A 15,054-nucleotide genomic window follows, 5' to 3' on the forward strand; every position below is an offset into this window, starting at 1 on the left:
ACTTTCATGGGCAGGAGTTCTTAGAAAGGCAGCACACCTGATTTCCCAGATCTTGAGAAGCAGAAATTCTTCTGGGGCATGTACCAGCAGCTTGAACTTCCTGTAAGCTGCACTAGCATCCCATGTAACATCAGCAATAATTGTGTCACAAGTTTAAACTTGCTTTTAATGCATAACTTCAGTAGCCCCAAGGTGGCCACCAGTGTTTCTCTAACACCTGATTTTTGTTTACAGTCCCAGTCAATTATTCTAAAGTGCTACAACACCTGTATTTATCAAAATTAAAAACACACTTGACAAATATATTGTACAATAAAGTTTATTAGCTGTTCTCCTCTTTCTAACAAATGGAATGGATAGTGTTGATAATTCTTTACAAACCAAAGCTGATTTGGTTGTGTGGGGATTTGACTGCCCCATGACTGTCATAAGTACATCCCTCTAAAAACAATCAGTTGCAAACAAGCAATGGCAGGTACCAGATAATACGGGAATTAGAGAATTTCATTATTGAAGGTTTTGGTACAACGTATACATAAGATTCAGCACAGAAGTTTGTGCATTGCAAATGGAAGATCTTGTGCCTGTGCAATCCGAGACGAACACGTACAGAAAAAAAATATATTGTTGACTCTGAATTCTCCCTTTGGTTAAGACATGCATATTATAAAGGGGACAGAGGAAGACAAACACCCAGAATTGCGTAGAAAAGAGGAGAACTTGCATGTATTTTTTTCTTGTACTAATATTCCCTGGACTTCATGCCCAGCTATCACAGCCCATTTGATTTTTCCGTGATTAAGGAAGGTAAATTCTAATTTGTTTTTTTTTAATTTTTATTCAAAACAAAAAGCTAGGAGTAGGTGGTAAAAGAAAAATATATATTTTATATATATATTTATACGTGTGCGCAACTATGTAAAGAAAATAATTCCCATAGTTACAGAGTTTAGTTAAAGAAAGTTTAATATATATATATATTTATTATAACAAAATAGGCAGTTATTGTGGGTAAAATATTCATTAAAATCTGACCCCTAAGAACACACACATCTTTAGGCTATGAATCATTCTCTCATTGCCCTAATGACCATCTCTGCAGCTGTTTTCTGAATTATTGCCAATGCAAATTTGGCATTCCTCTGAAAAATACAAGGTTTCCTAGCACCTAAACATATTTTTAGGCTCAAAAAGTGTGACGACCATTATCTATAAAGAATTTCTGTAATACACTATAAATAGTGTTTCATGAGGAAGATTAAAAACATTACACATCTTTGTCCCTAGCAATTTTATTGGCAAAAAAAATGAAAAAATAGATTTTAAGAATATCCATATGAAATTATGAAAATGAATATCCCTTTAGGAGTAGTAATGGGACTTAATGAAAATGCTAACTCAAAATTTAAAAGTTTCTTTCTAACTGCCTGGAAAGAAAAAAGATACCGTGACAATAGGATTGAACTCAAAATAAAACCTGAAATTGATTGCCCTGACCAAACCATGCTATTAAAGTTAAGCGTGCAAAGTTACTCATAATTTACAACTTCCTTGAATACAACTTTTCTTTCAATTGTTATGAAATTTTAAAAGAATGTCTATAAAGCTTTTTTGAAAAATCTTTGAAAGTTACTTTCCCTTAAACATTAAGGAATTTTACCCAGCAATTCCCTCCCACCCCCACCCTAAACTAATAGCTGGTCAGGCCATTCCACTGTCATGTTTGAAAAATGGCAAACCAACAACACACAATAATACAAATTATTTAAACTAAGAGAGACACCAAATGTAAAGCATTATGGGAACTGCAGAATGTGATGGTTAGGGTATGAACCACGCTGGAAAGAACTAGAGGCAGGCTCCACTGGAAGGGCTTAAGAGTCGTCAGATGTAGTAGGTGATGTAGTTAGAAAATGAAAAATAAAAATCTGTTTTCATAATTTTTCCTTTGCTGGAACCCAGATGTAAGGACCAGACTGTTCCTCTATGATCTGTTTCACTTGGTTGTAGATTTCTTCCAGAGTGTCTCCCTGGACAATAGCTGCAAAATATAATGTGGAAATCAGCAATCATCCCTCCCATTCCGTGCAGAAGCCAGGCTGCTCCTTCCCCTCCGAGTGGCAGGAGGATTTCCGACTGCTGAAGGAACAGACTCCTGTGGACACTCCTGGTTTCAGGGCTGGACTGAAGCAAAGTCTGGAGGACACACAAAGCACTTCCTTGGGGACAGGAACAACCTTTTCCTAGACACAGGTTCCAATTTGCCTGAGCCAATTCACATCCTCCAGTATTCTTTATGGCCCAACTTTCATTTGTGTTTCTAACACAAGGCACGACAGTGCAGGGCTGTGTCCTCACAGGCCGGTGAACTCCTCAGCTCTGTCCTGAAGCTGCACAGCAAGGCAGGCTGACCTCGAGATGTCTACCTAGCTCTACCTCTGCCTTTGGCTAAAAAAAGGAGGAACTCATGGAGTTTGTTGTCCAGAGAACAGATTCAAGTTTTATAGACAAGAGGCTTCCTTATACAGTTAAAAGTGCAATCTATACTCATTCCTATCATGTCAGTTGATATATTTTTGCCAAGGCTAGAAATTAACTAGAAATTAGCCAATATGGATGTGTTTTGACATATCAGAATAAAATATGGTCTGGTGAAAATGAAGTTTGAGCTGTTCTTACCAACACTTCAGCCTGGAAAAGCAATCACTGTGAGAAAGCAACTTCTTTTTAATTAGTGTCACAATCTCAGCATCAATAATCCAAGAAGTAAAGTTTAACATGAAAGACAGTTTTGGAGGCAGGTCAGACTCACTCTTCTGTGCATTAATAGAGTAGTGCTGCTTCTGAGATTTGCTTTTGTGCAAATTAGTTCCCTTTTATTCCTACCATTCCATTCTTATCTCTTAAAAACCTTCTCCCCATCTGCAGCTCAATGCTGTACTGCCTGTGGGAGGAGGCTGCTCCATTGTTACAGGCCAAGTATAACGTTCACAGCACAACAGTGCATGAGAAAAATTAGAAATGTCTTTGCAAAGCAAATAGGCCATAAGCTTTAGTATCTTCTCTCCAGCTAAGTTCAACCACACCTTTTCCAAACCTCAGTAACCTCAAAGTTGAATAAGGATGTGCTTTTTTTAAGTCGCTGGAAACAAAACTTTCTGATGAAGCTGGAAAATGTCAGAAAGTCTTAGCGTTTTTAAAACCTAAATTAAGCTCCCAGTAAATTTTTGTCTATTTTTTATATTAACTGATCAAAGGAAAATCAGTGTAGAGATATGAAGATAGCTCTATACCTCAGAGTAATCACAGATCATCTGAAAAACAAAGCTCCCTATCTCAGTGGTTAGGCAAGTACTATTTTTACAGCAAGCCATAAAATTTCAACTCAGGCAAGTGAGCAGTCACAAGCAAAACACACCTGTGAAGTGTTCAGTAAATTCTTGCTCCAGTTTCGTGGCCCTCTCAAATGTCTTCCTGGCTTGCTCTTCCGTTAAGCGTTTATTCATTTCCCTGAAAGTGCAAATATTATACCTTTTTAAAACCAATATAAAATACTTGGAGTCTTTAAGGTTTTAAACTGTTGTTTGAATATTAATCCTAATAAAAGGATTAAATCCTAAAGACACCAAGCAAAGACTGTAGTGGAAACTGTTCTAGCATTATGTTGCATGGAATTGAAACAATTTTGTTTTCAAGCACTTTAATTTGGATTAGAAGCCCCATCTTAAAGTCTCTAAAAATTAAATTCAGGGAATTAAATAATATTTAAAACACACACATTACAATTGTCTGCATATAACTTTCAGTTGGCTTTTCAAATACAACAGTCTCAAACAACTTAGCTTGAGGTACTTTATTTTTACTCACATTATATTTTCCACTGTTTTGGGTTTAATAAAAATGGAGATTGGGTAGAGCTGGGCAATCTGCAACCTTTTGATCGCATTACCAGAAACATCAAGAATGCAATGTTTACCCTAAAAAGTGAGAGAGAAAGGAAAATGGCACTAAGCAAAGTTTAAGTCACAAGTAGCATACTATAATAATTAAGAAGAGAAAACATGTCTCCACTGAAAGCAAGAAAATTAGAATATTTGCATCAGTGGTACTGTGATTTTCACCACTGTGGCACAAGGTCCCCCAATCTCCTCTACTGGATCACACATCACCTTTCTTTCTTCATTCCTTTCTTCATCACAGCTTGCAGCCCAATCAGCAATGCAGAACCATACAGTGGAACAGTTGGACTTCAACTATACCACCAAAATGTTTTATTTTGCTTTGCTTTGGTACTAATTTGAGAATGCTTTACTGAGGTGGCCATGTCACAGATGTGGTTTAGAGAGGAGCCAGATGACTTAACTGGCACACCTGAGGAAGTGCCCACCCCTGTTGACCTGGAAATATGCCACCATATTCCGGTGGAACTGCACACCAGCCCTCTCCTCCCCCAGGTACCAACCAGTAAAAATACAACATTGGAGATGGCGAATGCAATTTATTTGTGTTGATTTGTCATTCATCTCTTGAGAAACAAGTATCCCTTGCCCATTCCTTGGGCACCTGGAAGACAGTGTGATAAGGTTGTTTTCCTCCCCGTCTCTATTCTCCCACTAATATGAATTTTCCAACTCCTCCTGTTCTCAGCAGCTTTGATCTCAGATATGCTCACTTCCACCTCACACTCTTTTACTTCTTTCCTTTCTGAATGGCATAGGATTAATTTTGCATACTGTCTGAAATTACTGACATGCTTCTGCTTCCTGGCAAAAGAAATAACAAGGATCATTTACATTTGATCTCTTTCCCACAGAATCAGAATTTTATTTCAGGAATTTTTAAAGAGCAATGTTCTTCCCACATGAACAACATATATATCTGTTTGCTTTCAGCTAATGGTAGCTGTTTCCCATTTCCAGTCCATGGATCTGGATGCCAACTGGCAACATTTAAAAAAGATGTATGTCCTAGCAGAGTATTTTACATGTGCTGATCTGTCCACATCTTTAAATGTGGCACATGCTCCAAGAACTGAGAATTAAAAGCATTATTTGAAAAAGAATAAAGGACATAGTAAAATACTATTTGCTGTGTTTGGCCCAACAGCTTTAGCCAGGAGCCAAAGGATGGAAGGCTAGAGAGCCAGCACAGTACCTGTGCTGGACCTTATGGGATATAACCATGACAGTTTATTCCAAATCAACAATGACTGTGTATTAACTGTAGCCTTGAGACAGAGATTTGCAAACTGCTGATAATTCCAAAGGAAAGAGGGTATGAAGATTCTTTCCAAGTGAAGATTTGAAAGACAAGGAAAAGAAACACAAGTACATTGTGATACAAGCATGTTTTCATCCAGGGAAGCTATTTTGCTCTTTGCATACTGCATTTAGAATAATATTTGATATATTTTAGTTCCTTTATTGCACTGCATCTGTTTGAGAAGCACCGCACAGCAGCCAGTGCCTTCTATAACTGAACAACAGCATCAGAAAGCATCTTCAGCTGTGCCCGTTGTGAGCAAGGAAATGAGAGAGACAGGGATCAGCTGGAAGCATGGGCAAATGAACACAACTGAAGGCTATTTTAAGAATACTGTTTCTGGTTCTTTTGGGGTAATAGCAGTCACTTGTGTTCTGTCTTCTCCTAAACTGATTGCAGAAAGTTTGGAAATCATCTTTTGTATCCCAGCAATAAAACCCACTGAAAAGACTCATCTTTTCAGCAAGATGGAAAAGAATACAAGGGTGGGAATAGTTTCAGATCAACCAGTATGCAGCCCTGCCATGATTTTGAAGTACAGTTCTGAAGGACAGACTATCGTTTCCCAGAAAAATAATGTCAGCTGCAACTAAGAAATTGCTGCATCTATCCAAAGTCCGTGGTGCCTGTGCAAGAGATTTAACTGCTAATACTTTGTTCTTTGTGTCCATTTATGAAAAGTTCATAGCAATTCTGTACCTTACTAATCCCCACAGATGGGCAAATAAGCACAGCCAATTTCAGGTGCAGGATGGAACTGAAGGATTTTATTTGTGTTACCAAGTAAAGCAACTGCCAACAGATTTATAATGTTTAAGCTATTTAATAATTTCATCATTTAGCCACATATGATAGTTTCACAGCTTTGTTCAGCCTCCCATACAAAACACTGTGTATTTACTTGAACAATTCTGTAATTAATATTCTTTTCTTTCCTTTTCTCACTATATCCCATGGGGCCAGGTTCCACTCCATATGGTGACAAAGACAGGAGAAGGAAACATCACTTGCCCCACAGAATCTCACTGTGTTTGCCCTTGTTTTGCTTCCAGTAAATTCAGTTGCCAGAAATAGCAATACTCAACCATTTGGTCAAAATGGTCTACAGAGTTTTCCAGAGGACTGAACTACAGCCCTGTGGCACATGGGTTACTACCCACACTTACTTTCTGCATGCGCAGAAAACCCTTTTGAGTTCCCACCTAGAAAATAGCTGGCCCTTCTTTCACAGAGATCAGTGAGCACTGGCTACTGTAAATGCACTGGATTCACCAGCAGCAGAACAACACTCATCAACTCAACATGGAACATTTGCAAAAAATTTTCACCACATGATTTCCTTTAAGACAAGCACTTTACTCTCAGAAATACACTTCCCTTTTCCCACTTTTTTTTTCCGGACAGATCAAGACAACTTCAGTAAGACTTTAGAAATAATTAGAATTTGCAAGAAATAGTTTGAATCACTTTGGGATAGAAAGTGATAGTAGGGACAATCTTCAAAATACATGAATAGCTATGGAAAAATACATTAAAAATTGAATTCTTTACATTTACTCTCTTCCCTTTGTTAGATAAAACCACGAGGAGCACAAAGAATAACATTTTTGCAAGTTTTCTTTTGCACAGGTCTATGCCAAAAGGATCCTCATATTAATTAACTCCACCAGCACTACTCCTCATTAGTTAATGATCTGTATATGTGAGCTAGGCTAATTAGCCCATAATTCTAATTACTTCTTCTATTTTCTCTTTAAATGAAAGGACACATTATGGTTGCCCTTTTCCCACAATTTAATCCTGATGCTTTCATTATTCCAAAGCTTCATTATTTCCCTAAATACATCTGTGACAATACACTTTGTTTCTAGTCTTATATAAATTCCTTTAAAAGTCAGAATGTTCCTAATGGCTTCTTGCCATTCTTCTCTTTTTTCCTGTCACACAGGCATATAATCACCCCAGCAAATGAAAGTAAGTGGTACTGATTTACCTTTTCTGCTACTTCTCGCACTGATTGGACACTTGTTCCATAAAGATGATTATTGTACTGGCCAGCTTCAATGAATTTGTGATCCTGAATATCCTTCTCCATTTGCTCTCGAGAAGTGACAAAATGGTAATCACGTCCATCCACCTCATAATCTCGTTTTGGTCTAGTAGTATCTTTAAATATAAACCAGCAGTTTTTAAAGCAAAAAAAAAACAGTGACTTTTTTCCCTACAATATCCAAAAAGCCTCCTATTTATACTCCCAAAATTGTCACAAAGAGATTGATATTAAGATATGTCTATGAAGTTTAAACAATCTATTAACTTTTTTTTTAATCCAACATGCAGAGAATGTCTATAAAAAATTAAAAGAAAAATATAATCTAAAATTGCTTTAGTATTTGCTGAGACTTACGTGGAACACATGAGCCAAATTTGTCTGGAAATTCTGAGATCAGGTCATCATTTATTCTGTCTTTCATGGGTCCCAAAACAATCACAGGTCGAGTGTAACTGACTAATAAACATAAAGGAATAATGTCAGTTGTATTTCATATAACTGTTAATTTTTAAGAGTTCACCAAAATAATCTCTCTCACATAGCAATGATTTTAATACTTAAAAGAATATGTACTTCTTTTCAATAAAAACACATTGAAGAACATCAATCAGTTCGTACCATAGTCATAGTAAGGTGTTAGACTTTCACTCTCAAATCACCATTCTCAGTGATTGAAAATGAGTATTAAATTATGAAGCCTTTGGGAAAAAAACCTTCTCACAAACTAACATCCTAAATTCTAATGGAAAAAATGAAAGAGGGGAGGTTTGAAAATCTTTTCAATTCAAAGAGGCACCTAAGTAGCAGCACAGTTCATAAAATTCTGTGTCTGTGTTGGGAGAAGCTTTTCCTCCAAGACCACAATTAAGCACTCACATACAAAATTACTCAAATATAGTTTCTGTAACTATTAACACCCTTACAAAATTAAGTGTAGTACCTTTTGAAAGTAGTTTAATTACTTATAATAAAGGGATTTTGGTTGAAAATTAAGCAGATTATGTCTAATCACACTGTAAGAACTTTTAAGACAGTAATGCCTAAGTATGTTGCCATGATAATGTAATTTCAGCAGTACAAATTTTAATTTTAGGTTCAATCTGTCTGCACAAATAAGTACCAATTAAATAAAGCCTGGCGTATTAAATATATTTTAATTTGACTCAGAGCTATTTCATTTCCTTTTTATTACTATACTTATAAGAGGAATGTCTTGACTCTAGTATCTATTAACTTATTAACTAAGTAAGAAACATCTTTGCCGTTTCTCCCTTCGTGAGCCCCTCTGGTGAGGGGAAATGGTTCCACTGGAAATCAGTAAAAAGCAATTTTTTTAAATGCAAGTGTAAGAAAATATTTTCTCCTAGTGGTTTCCATTTCATTAAATTTTACTTTTTTCTGGAGAAAATCCCTTGGCAATTATTAACCAGATTAACCATATAGGAAAACCATGCAGAAATGGGAGACTGATTAGAGACATTTCAATTGAAGTTGGTAAATAGATGAATGATCTATTCACATGCTTTTTGCTGTGACAGAAACAGTGAGAATGCTAAAGCAATATGAAACAGAGGAAAAGTATAATTTTTGAGGTTCTCACTGACAAAACTGTTAAGCATACTGTACTTTCCTTCCACAATATAGCCACAAGAAATTACTGAAGTTGCACACCTTTGGATTCTGCACTAAATAATTCAGAGACTTTATTTAATAATTTATGCCTTTATGATTTATTCATTTGAATAACAATAAATTTGAACTTTAAAAGGGTGAGGAAGTTTATCCTGGTGCTTAGTACATAAGGGCATGCAAAGCATTCTAACAATTCAGATTATTTCATACTGAGACAGATGTACAAACCTTCTTGCTGATTGACTGGTTCATATGACAACACATATTCCTCCTGGCCACCTAAAACGTAAAGGCAAAGACACATCAATGTATTTTTTCCTAAAGCAACATATTCGAAGGCAGTCATTCCATGGACTGTGATGATACAGACACTGCTCAGCAATATGCATTACAATGATACTGATGAGGGACAACTTTCGAGAGCGATGAATTGTAAAACTCACAAAGCTAAGCCAAACACCCAACTTTAAAGCATAAGACACATAGAGTAGAAATAAGTTCCTGGGGTATGCTGGCATGTCAAGCTGACATCGAGCACAAGAAGAATTCTCAAGCATTGCTGAGGTGCTGTACCCACAGCCCTGGATGCAAAGCATGCATGCTGTCATTCACTGCTAGAGCAATGCCACCTCATCGGGAGCGCTCTCCACACTCTGAAGCCAGCACTTACAAGAACATTTTTCCATATTTATACATGGCTGCCAACTATGTATGTCAAGGTGTCCATTAACGTTATCGTGAATTGGCATTTCTATAAACATCTTCAGCCACTATAATTCTACCAAAAAAGCTATGAATGTATATACTAAACAACTACTATTTTATAAATTAATTATTAAAGACAAAGTTGAAAGCAAAGAATGCTTTGGATTGTTCTCAGCTCCAGGAAGCACATTAGCAGTGAATGAAACTAAAATAACTGAGTCTTGAATTTTGACAGCTGTAGGCCTCTTAAATGTTAGTGAAAGCATTTGAAATATACCTCAGTTGCCATCTCTCTAAAACATGGTATCTCTGAGTAACATTTTTTTCAATGAAATAACTAAAAATTAACTGTGACAGCAGAGAATTTAAAATTCTGAAGATACAAGCTCAAATTACATGACATTGCTTTGATCTGAAGAAAATACAGTCCTCCAATATTTCACTTGTCTAATTTTGGAACATTCTTTGATGTTCATAAGCCGTACTTAAAACAGGCAAAGGAACATACCAAGGCTACACCACAGTTTATGTAAAAACAGAAGGCAGATGAAGGCTTTTATAAATGCATATAGAGCTTATATATATCTCGTCTTTATGTTAAAGCAAATGCAAAAATATACTTTAAATCTAAATGTTACCATTTCATTAACAGAAATATTTTTCTTATTTTGCAATAAATTTGCATTCAAACTGTCCTACAGCAATACATGAAGGAAGACTTTAATTTCCTAAATTATTGCAAGTGAGGAATACCTTAAGACAGACACAAAACCATGCAACCTGTGCATTTTAATATCTCAAAAAGTTACTCATGCAAATGGATTTTAGAAGGACAGTATATACTTTCAGAACCCTTTTTAGGCTAGGGAAAGGAATAGGGAATCACCAGCTATCAACTCATCTATGAAAGATCCAGCTCACATAGAATTAGATACTTTGGAGAAATCATATTGCTATAAGGTCAAAAAGTAGTTATGCACACTACTAAAGAGAGAAAAACAGGTAAAAAGTATCCCCTGATGAGGGCAAAAAGTATATATTGTCACTGCTTTTCAATACTTTGGAAAAATTAGTATTAATAGAATGAACCTTTTGAACAACCGTACTCATCTGTAATCAAGATAACTTTCATATTAGACAGCAGTAAGAAGAAATTAAAAGAATATTTTAATAAAAGTGCTCAGAATTACACATTGAGATAAACAAATCCATGACATCCATAATAAAATCATGGTTTCTCAAGTAACAATAAAGTAAAAAACTAACTAGTAGTACCAATAACGAGCTTTAAATGTGAATAAAGTGAGCTCTTAGAAAAACCTTGGAAGTGAGGGAAGCAGCAAATTTGTGAAGAAACACACATGGTTAGATAGCTTTAATGGTGTGTCATTAAAAACAATTAAAATTTCTGTTTATCAAATGCAGCTTCCATATGTGCTCAATTCTGTGTTATTCTCAGGGAACACAGAAGCCTCCCTCAATTAGTTTCTTTTCAATTGCAGTCTGCAACACCACCAGCATTTTGCATACATGTATATACATTCTCTCCTTCAGTGTCATCATCTGGAAGAAAATATGTGGCTCATTACCTCTGAAAACATGGACAGCCAAACAAATATGTCTGTTAATGAACCACCTTCCTTATTATCCTGACACAAATTAGGTATTTCTGCAGTGCCCATTGCACAGCAGGCAGCCAGGAGCTCAGTAGGGAACCACTGCTTGACTTTCACTGCTCCTTCTTTTCATGTTTCTCTTCAAATCCTCCACTTTCCTACTGTCCTGCTCTGCTCTACCATGGCTTCTAGGTCTAGACAGGAACCTTACTGGGGAGCTGTTCACTAGAAATTAATAGTGGGAGTCAAGTCCTTGCTGTGGTTTAAGACATGTCAAAACAGAGCAGAGCAGCACCATGCAGCCTATTACCCACCATGAGCACGGAGTGCTACTGCAACTTGGGTAATAGAAAACACTACTGGAGCTTATGCTAGCAGTAAAAGCAAACTGAGTGTGGTATTTAGAACACACTATGTCTCCAGAAAGAGAGAAAACTAGCATGCTGAATTATCAAAACTGACTCCAGCACTGAATGTGTGTCGTATGCTTTGAAGACAGTTCATACTAAGCACCCACACTTGACAAAATAAATGAGCTGAAAGCAAGGGTAAATACATGTTTGCTTATCTGTACTTTCATTGAAGTATACACATATTAAATCTTTAAAATCTGTGAAAAACTTGAGATAGTTACAGCATTATTTAACAGATTATACTGTTTGGTTACACTTCCAGTATTAAGGCTCAGCTGCATATAATAATATTTCAGCATTAAATTTACACTTATATTTAACAGGTCTAGCTAGCTTGTATAATTTTTTAAAAATTAGTAGATTCAAATTAAGTTGAACTAAGAAAATCACAGACAACAATAAAATATCCATAAAGGAGGTTCCCAGTGATTCTAGGGAGTTTTTTAAAAACAAAGACATGGAACAATTTGCAGTACTCCACCAAATACACAAATACAGATTTCACCTGAAGCTGACTGGGAAGTTTTATTTAACATGTAAATACCCAGAAAAGACAGACAGACAAAACCAAAGAAAGAGCTACAAAACAAAGGTTCTGAATAAACAAAGAACTTAAAAACACTTACGGTAACTACTTTCACTATCGCTGGCATTAGAGGTTACATGCTCTGAAATTGCAACACAATGGGAAAAAATAAGGAACATACACCAATGGTATGAGTCAAACAGAAAGAAAATTGACAAAAAATAATCCAGATGAAAGACAATACTCATATCAAAGTGCTGAAATCAATACATACTGCATATAAAAGTTTTAACGTACTTCTCATAGCTCTCAGGATCAAGCTTAATTTCATATGAAAGGAATTGATGTTAATAAAAAGAAAAACATTAAATAGCACATAAAATAAGATTACAAAAAGTACACTAATTCATAATTCACATGTAACCCTGCAATTTTTAAGTGTCCACTTCAGGATGAATTTTGTGTAAAAGCCTTGGGATTATGCATTTCAAGTTTTATGCAGGAAATTTATTGATTACATTTAGTCTCTTGTAGAGAAAATACTGGATTATATTAGAGGAAATACAGTGTAGCATATAACACAACTTGCATAAGGTATGATAAGGCAGTTTTTAAGTCTGCTGAAAAACAGACAAGAAACACGTTCTGTTTATAGAACAGAATCATCTAGAGATAGTTCTGAAACATATTACATAGTTCAAACTAGGTATGATCATAAGGCCATAAAGGCAGCTTATGATTTATGTTCTAAACCATAAGACCATAAAGGTTGCTAAAATCTTCTGGTCTAGACCAAGAATTCTTTTGAAAGTAGCCATTTAGGAACTGAGAAATTAATGCTACAGCTACTAGAATTTCTACTTCACAATTGAGGACAGGTACAGAAGTACACTGGCCCTTACAAGTAATTTCAAAAACACTGTCCCTTACAGTTATGCCTTGGGAAGAAATGCTATCCTTAATGGCCCTGAGCCACATCCCTTTAGAGACTCCTTTTCCTATTGTGTAAGTGCCTAACAGTGCATGTATTTCTGTGATGAAAGCAAGGTCTTGGCTTTTTTTATTTGCCATTTTAATACACTTAGTGGTGGGGTGTGTACGCACAAACAGTTCTGCTAGGAGTACACAGCAACTTTGAATCTGACTGGGTTCAAATAGAAATACAAGAAATGCTTCAAGTCACACCTATCAGCCCTCTGCCTGGTCTAAAATCATCATAAGTGTTCAAAATAGAAAATCTCTCCTGGCATTTATTAAGAAAAAGTTATGTTTGCTTTAAGTAGCTGTAAATAGCAGTCGCCTAGAAAGAGGAGTGAAAACTTACTAGTTAAAGTAGCACAGCAGTGGTTGTACTGTTACTGTAAAGAGCTATAAGGTTATTTTTAAATAAATAAAAATATGAGGACAAGATATAAGGAACATTAAAAAATAATCACCAAATTAAAAACACAGCACTGTTAAGGACAAACAAGAAAGCACTGGTAAGCTTCTGAAAACAAAAAAAATCTAATGTGACAGTCACATAAACTTTACATGTTCCTGAAAGCAAAAACTCCAAAAGATTACAAACTAAGAAAAGCTTATGAACCAATTTTCCAGTTTTAGTCAACCTCCTTATGCCAGTAGAGCACCAATCTCAAAGAGATCTGTCAAAAAAAAAAAAAAAAAAAGTAATTTTCCAGATGGAGGTTAAAATAACTTGGAGTATTTTGATCACTTACTCAGGCCTTTTGATCCCATGTCGTCAGGGACCTCCTGCAGAGTAGTCCCCAGAGGGCAAGCAATAAAAAGACAATCACAAAGAAAATAATTGTCAGTAATATATAAAATTGGCGCTACGACAGGAGACAGTTCCTAGAACATCACAGGGAAAAATAAGTCTACAGAATTTGACTTGACTGGCACATGAAGTGCAATCAGTAATGCAAATGGCAGAGAACACAGTTTGTTTTGAACCCGGTCTGAACTAGCAAATTTATGCAACTACATTTTGAGAATACATTTTTTTAACTGCTGGCAAGAACAATGAAAATCAGAATAACCTCTCTTCATTAGGAAAATCAAATTAGAATGAATGACTTTGAAAAATCAGTCTAAAAGGACTGATTTGAGAAGCTGGTAAGCTCCATTATACTTTCATGAACACTGTGCCTTTTCCAAGTCAGAACCAGGGAAGCATCACTGACAGCACTGGAAGCAGTTACCACCTCCAGTTAGTCAACAGTATTTCTCAGTTTATTCCAGACTGGGATACTCTTCTGCTGAGTTTTATTTTAACAGCAAATAAAGGTTTGCACTGTTTTTGTAGCCTGGTTTGCCACTGGCACCACGAGCTCCTCAGCCTGTTGCAGCTCATGAAACTGTCTCCATGGTAACACCCTAGTGCAGTCTAGCAGGCCCTTCTACTGTGCTTCGCTCTCCATGGAATGCCACATACTTACGGTCAATATCACTGGTTTCCTGCTCACTCTGGTCCTTGTTCTTGTAGAAGGGAAATTTTCGGGAAAAGAGGTTCTTTTTACGCTTGTCATTGAATGACTGCTGAAGAAGAGAAGGAGGGGCAAAACAAAGGATGTCTAATGTCTGTGTGAACAAAGGCCCAGAGCAGCAGCTTTGCGGAAGCTGACTCCTACAACCACATTATGCAGTGCACATCTCACTTTAACACTCATCTTCTCAGCTCTTTAGAAATAGAGACTGGGATTATGACTTTGCTCATATCCTCCATGTTTCACATGCTTAGTATTGAGAAAACTAGTTCATGCTATAGAGCCTGACCTTTATTTCACAAATTTAGGCTTGCTCTGAGTGTTAAAAATAGTGGAAAACTAGGCTGCTGCAAGATGG

The 15,054-nt window shown here is 36.3% G+C and overlaps 1 protein-coding gene across 19 annotated transcripts in view; it reads right to left on the reverse strand.

Moving 5' to 3' along the window:
* Positions 1 to 303: 303 nt before the first annotated feature.
* The window catches only part of DLG1 (discs large MAGUK scaffold protein 1), a 142,018-nt gene continuing 127,267 nt past the window's right edge, over positions 304 to 15,054 (reverse strand). For 8 of the 19 annotated variants that reach the window (XM_021536890.3, XM_021536885.3, XM_021536898.3 and 5 more), the window contains 8 exons: positions 14,649 to 14,748; positions 12,308 to 12,349; positions 9,176 to 9,226; positions 7,670 to 7,771; positions 7,256 to 7,428; positions 3,868 to 3,977; positions 3,419 to 3,510; positions 304 to 2,041 (listed from right to left, as the gene is read on the reverse strand). In XM_021536890.3, coding sequence (XP_021392565.3) covers positions 1,935 to 2,041; positions 3,419 to 3,510; positions 3,868 to 3,977; positions 7,256 to 7,428; positions 7,670 to 7,771; positions 9,176 to 9,226; positions 12,308 to 12,349; positions 14,649 to 14,748 — 777 coding nt within the window. In that variant the 3' untranslated portion in view covers positions 304 to 1,934. Of the gene's footprint in view, positions 2,042 to 3,418; positions 3,511 to 3,867; positions 3,978 to 7,255; positions 7,429 to 7,669; positions 7,772 to 9,175; positions 9,227 to 10,741; positions 10,778 to 12,307; positions 12,350 to 13,928; positions 13,963 to 14,648; positions 14,749 to 15,054 lie in introns of all 19 variants that reach the window. The other 11 variants (XM_021536895.3, XM_021536887.3, XM_031505635.3 and 8 more) reach the window with 6 other exon arrangements.

This window comes from Lonchura striata, chromosome 9 (genome assembly GCF_050655825.1).
Source record: "Lonchura striata isolate lonStrDom1 chromosome 9, ASM5065582v1, whole genome shotgun sequence".
Taxonomy (NCBI): Eukaryota; Metazoa; Chordata; class Aves; order Passeriformes; family Estrildidae; genus Lonchura; species Lonchura striata.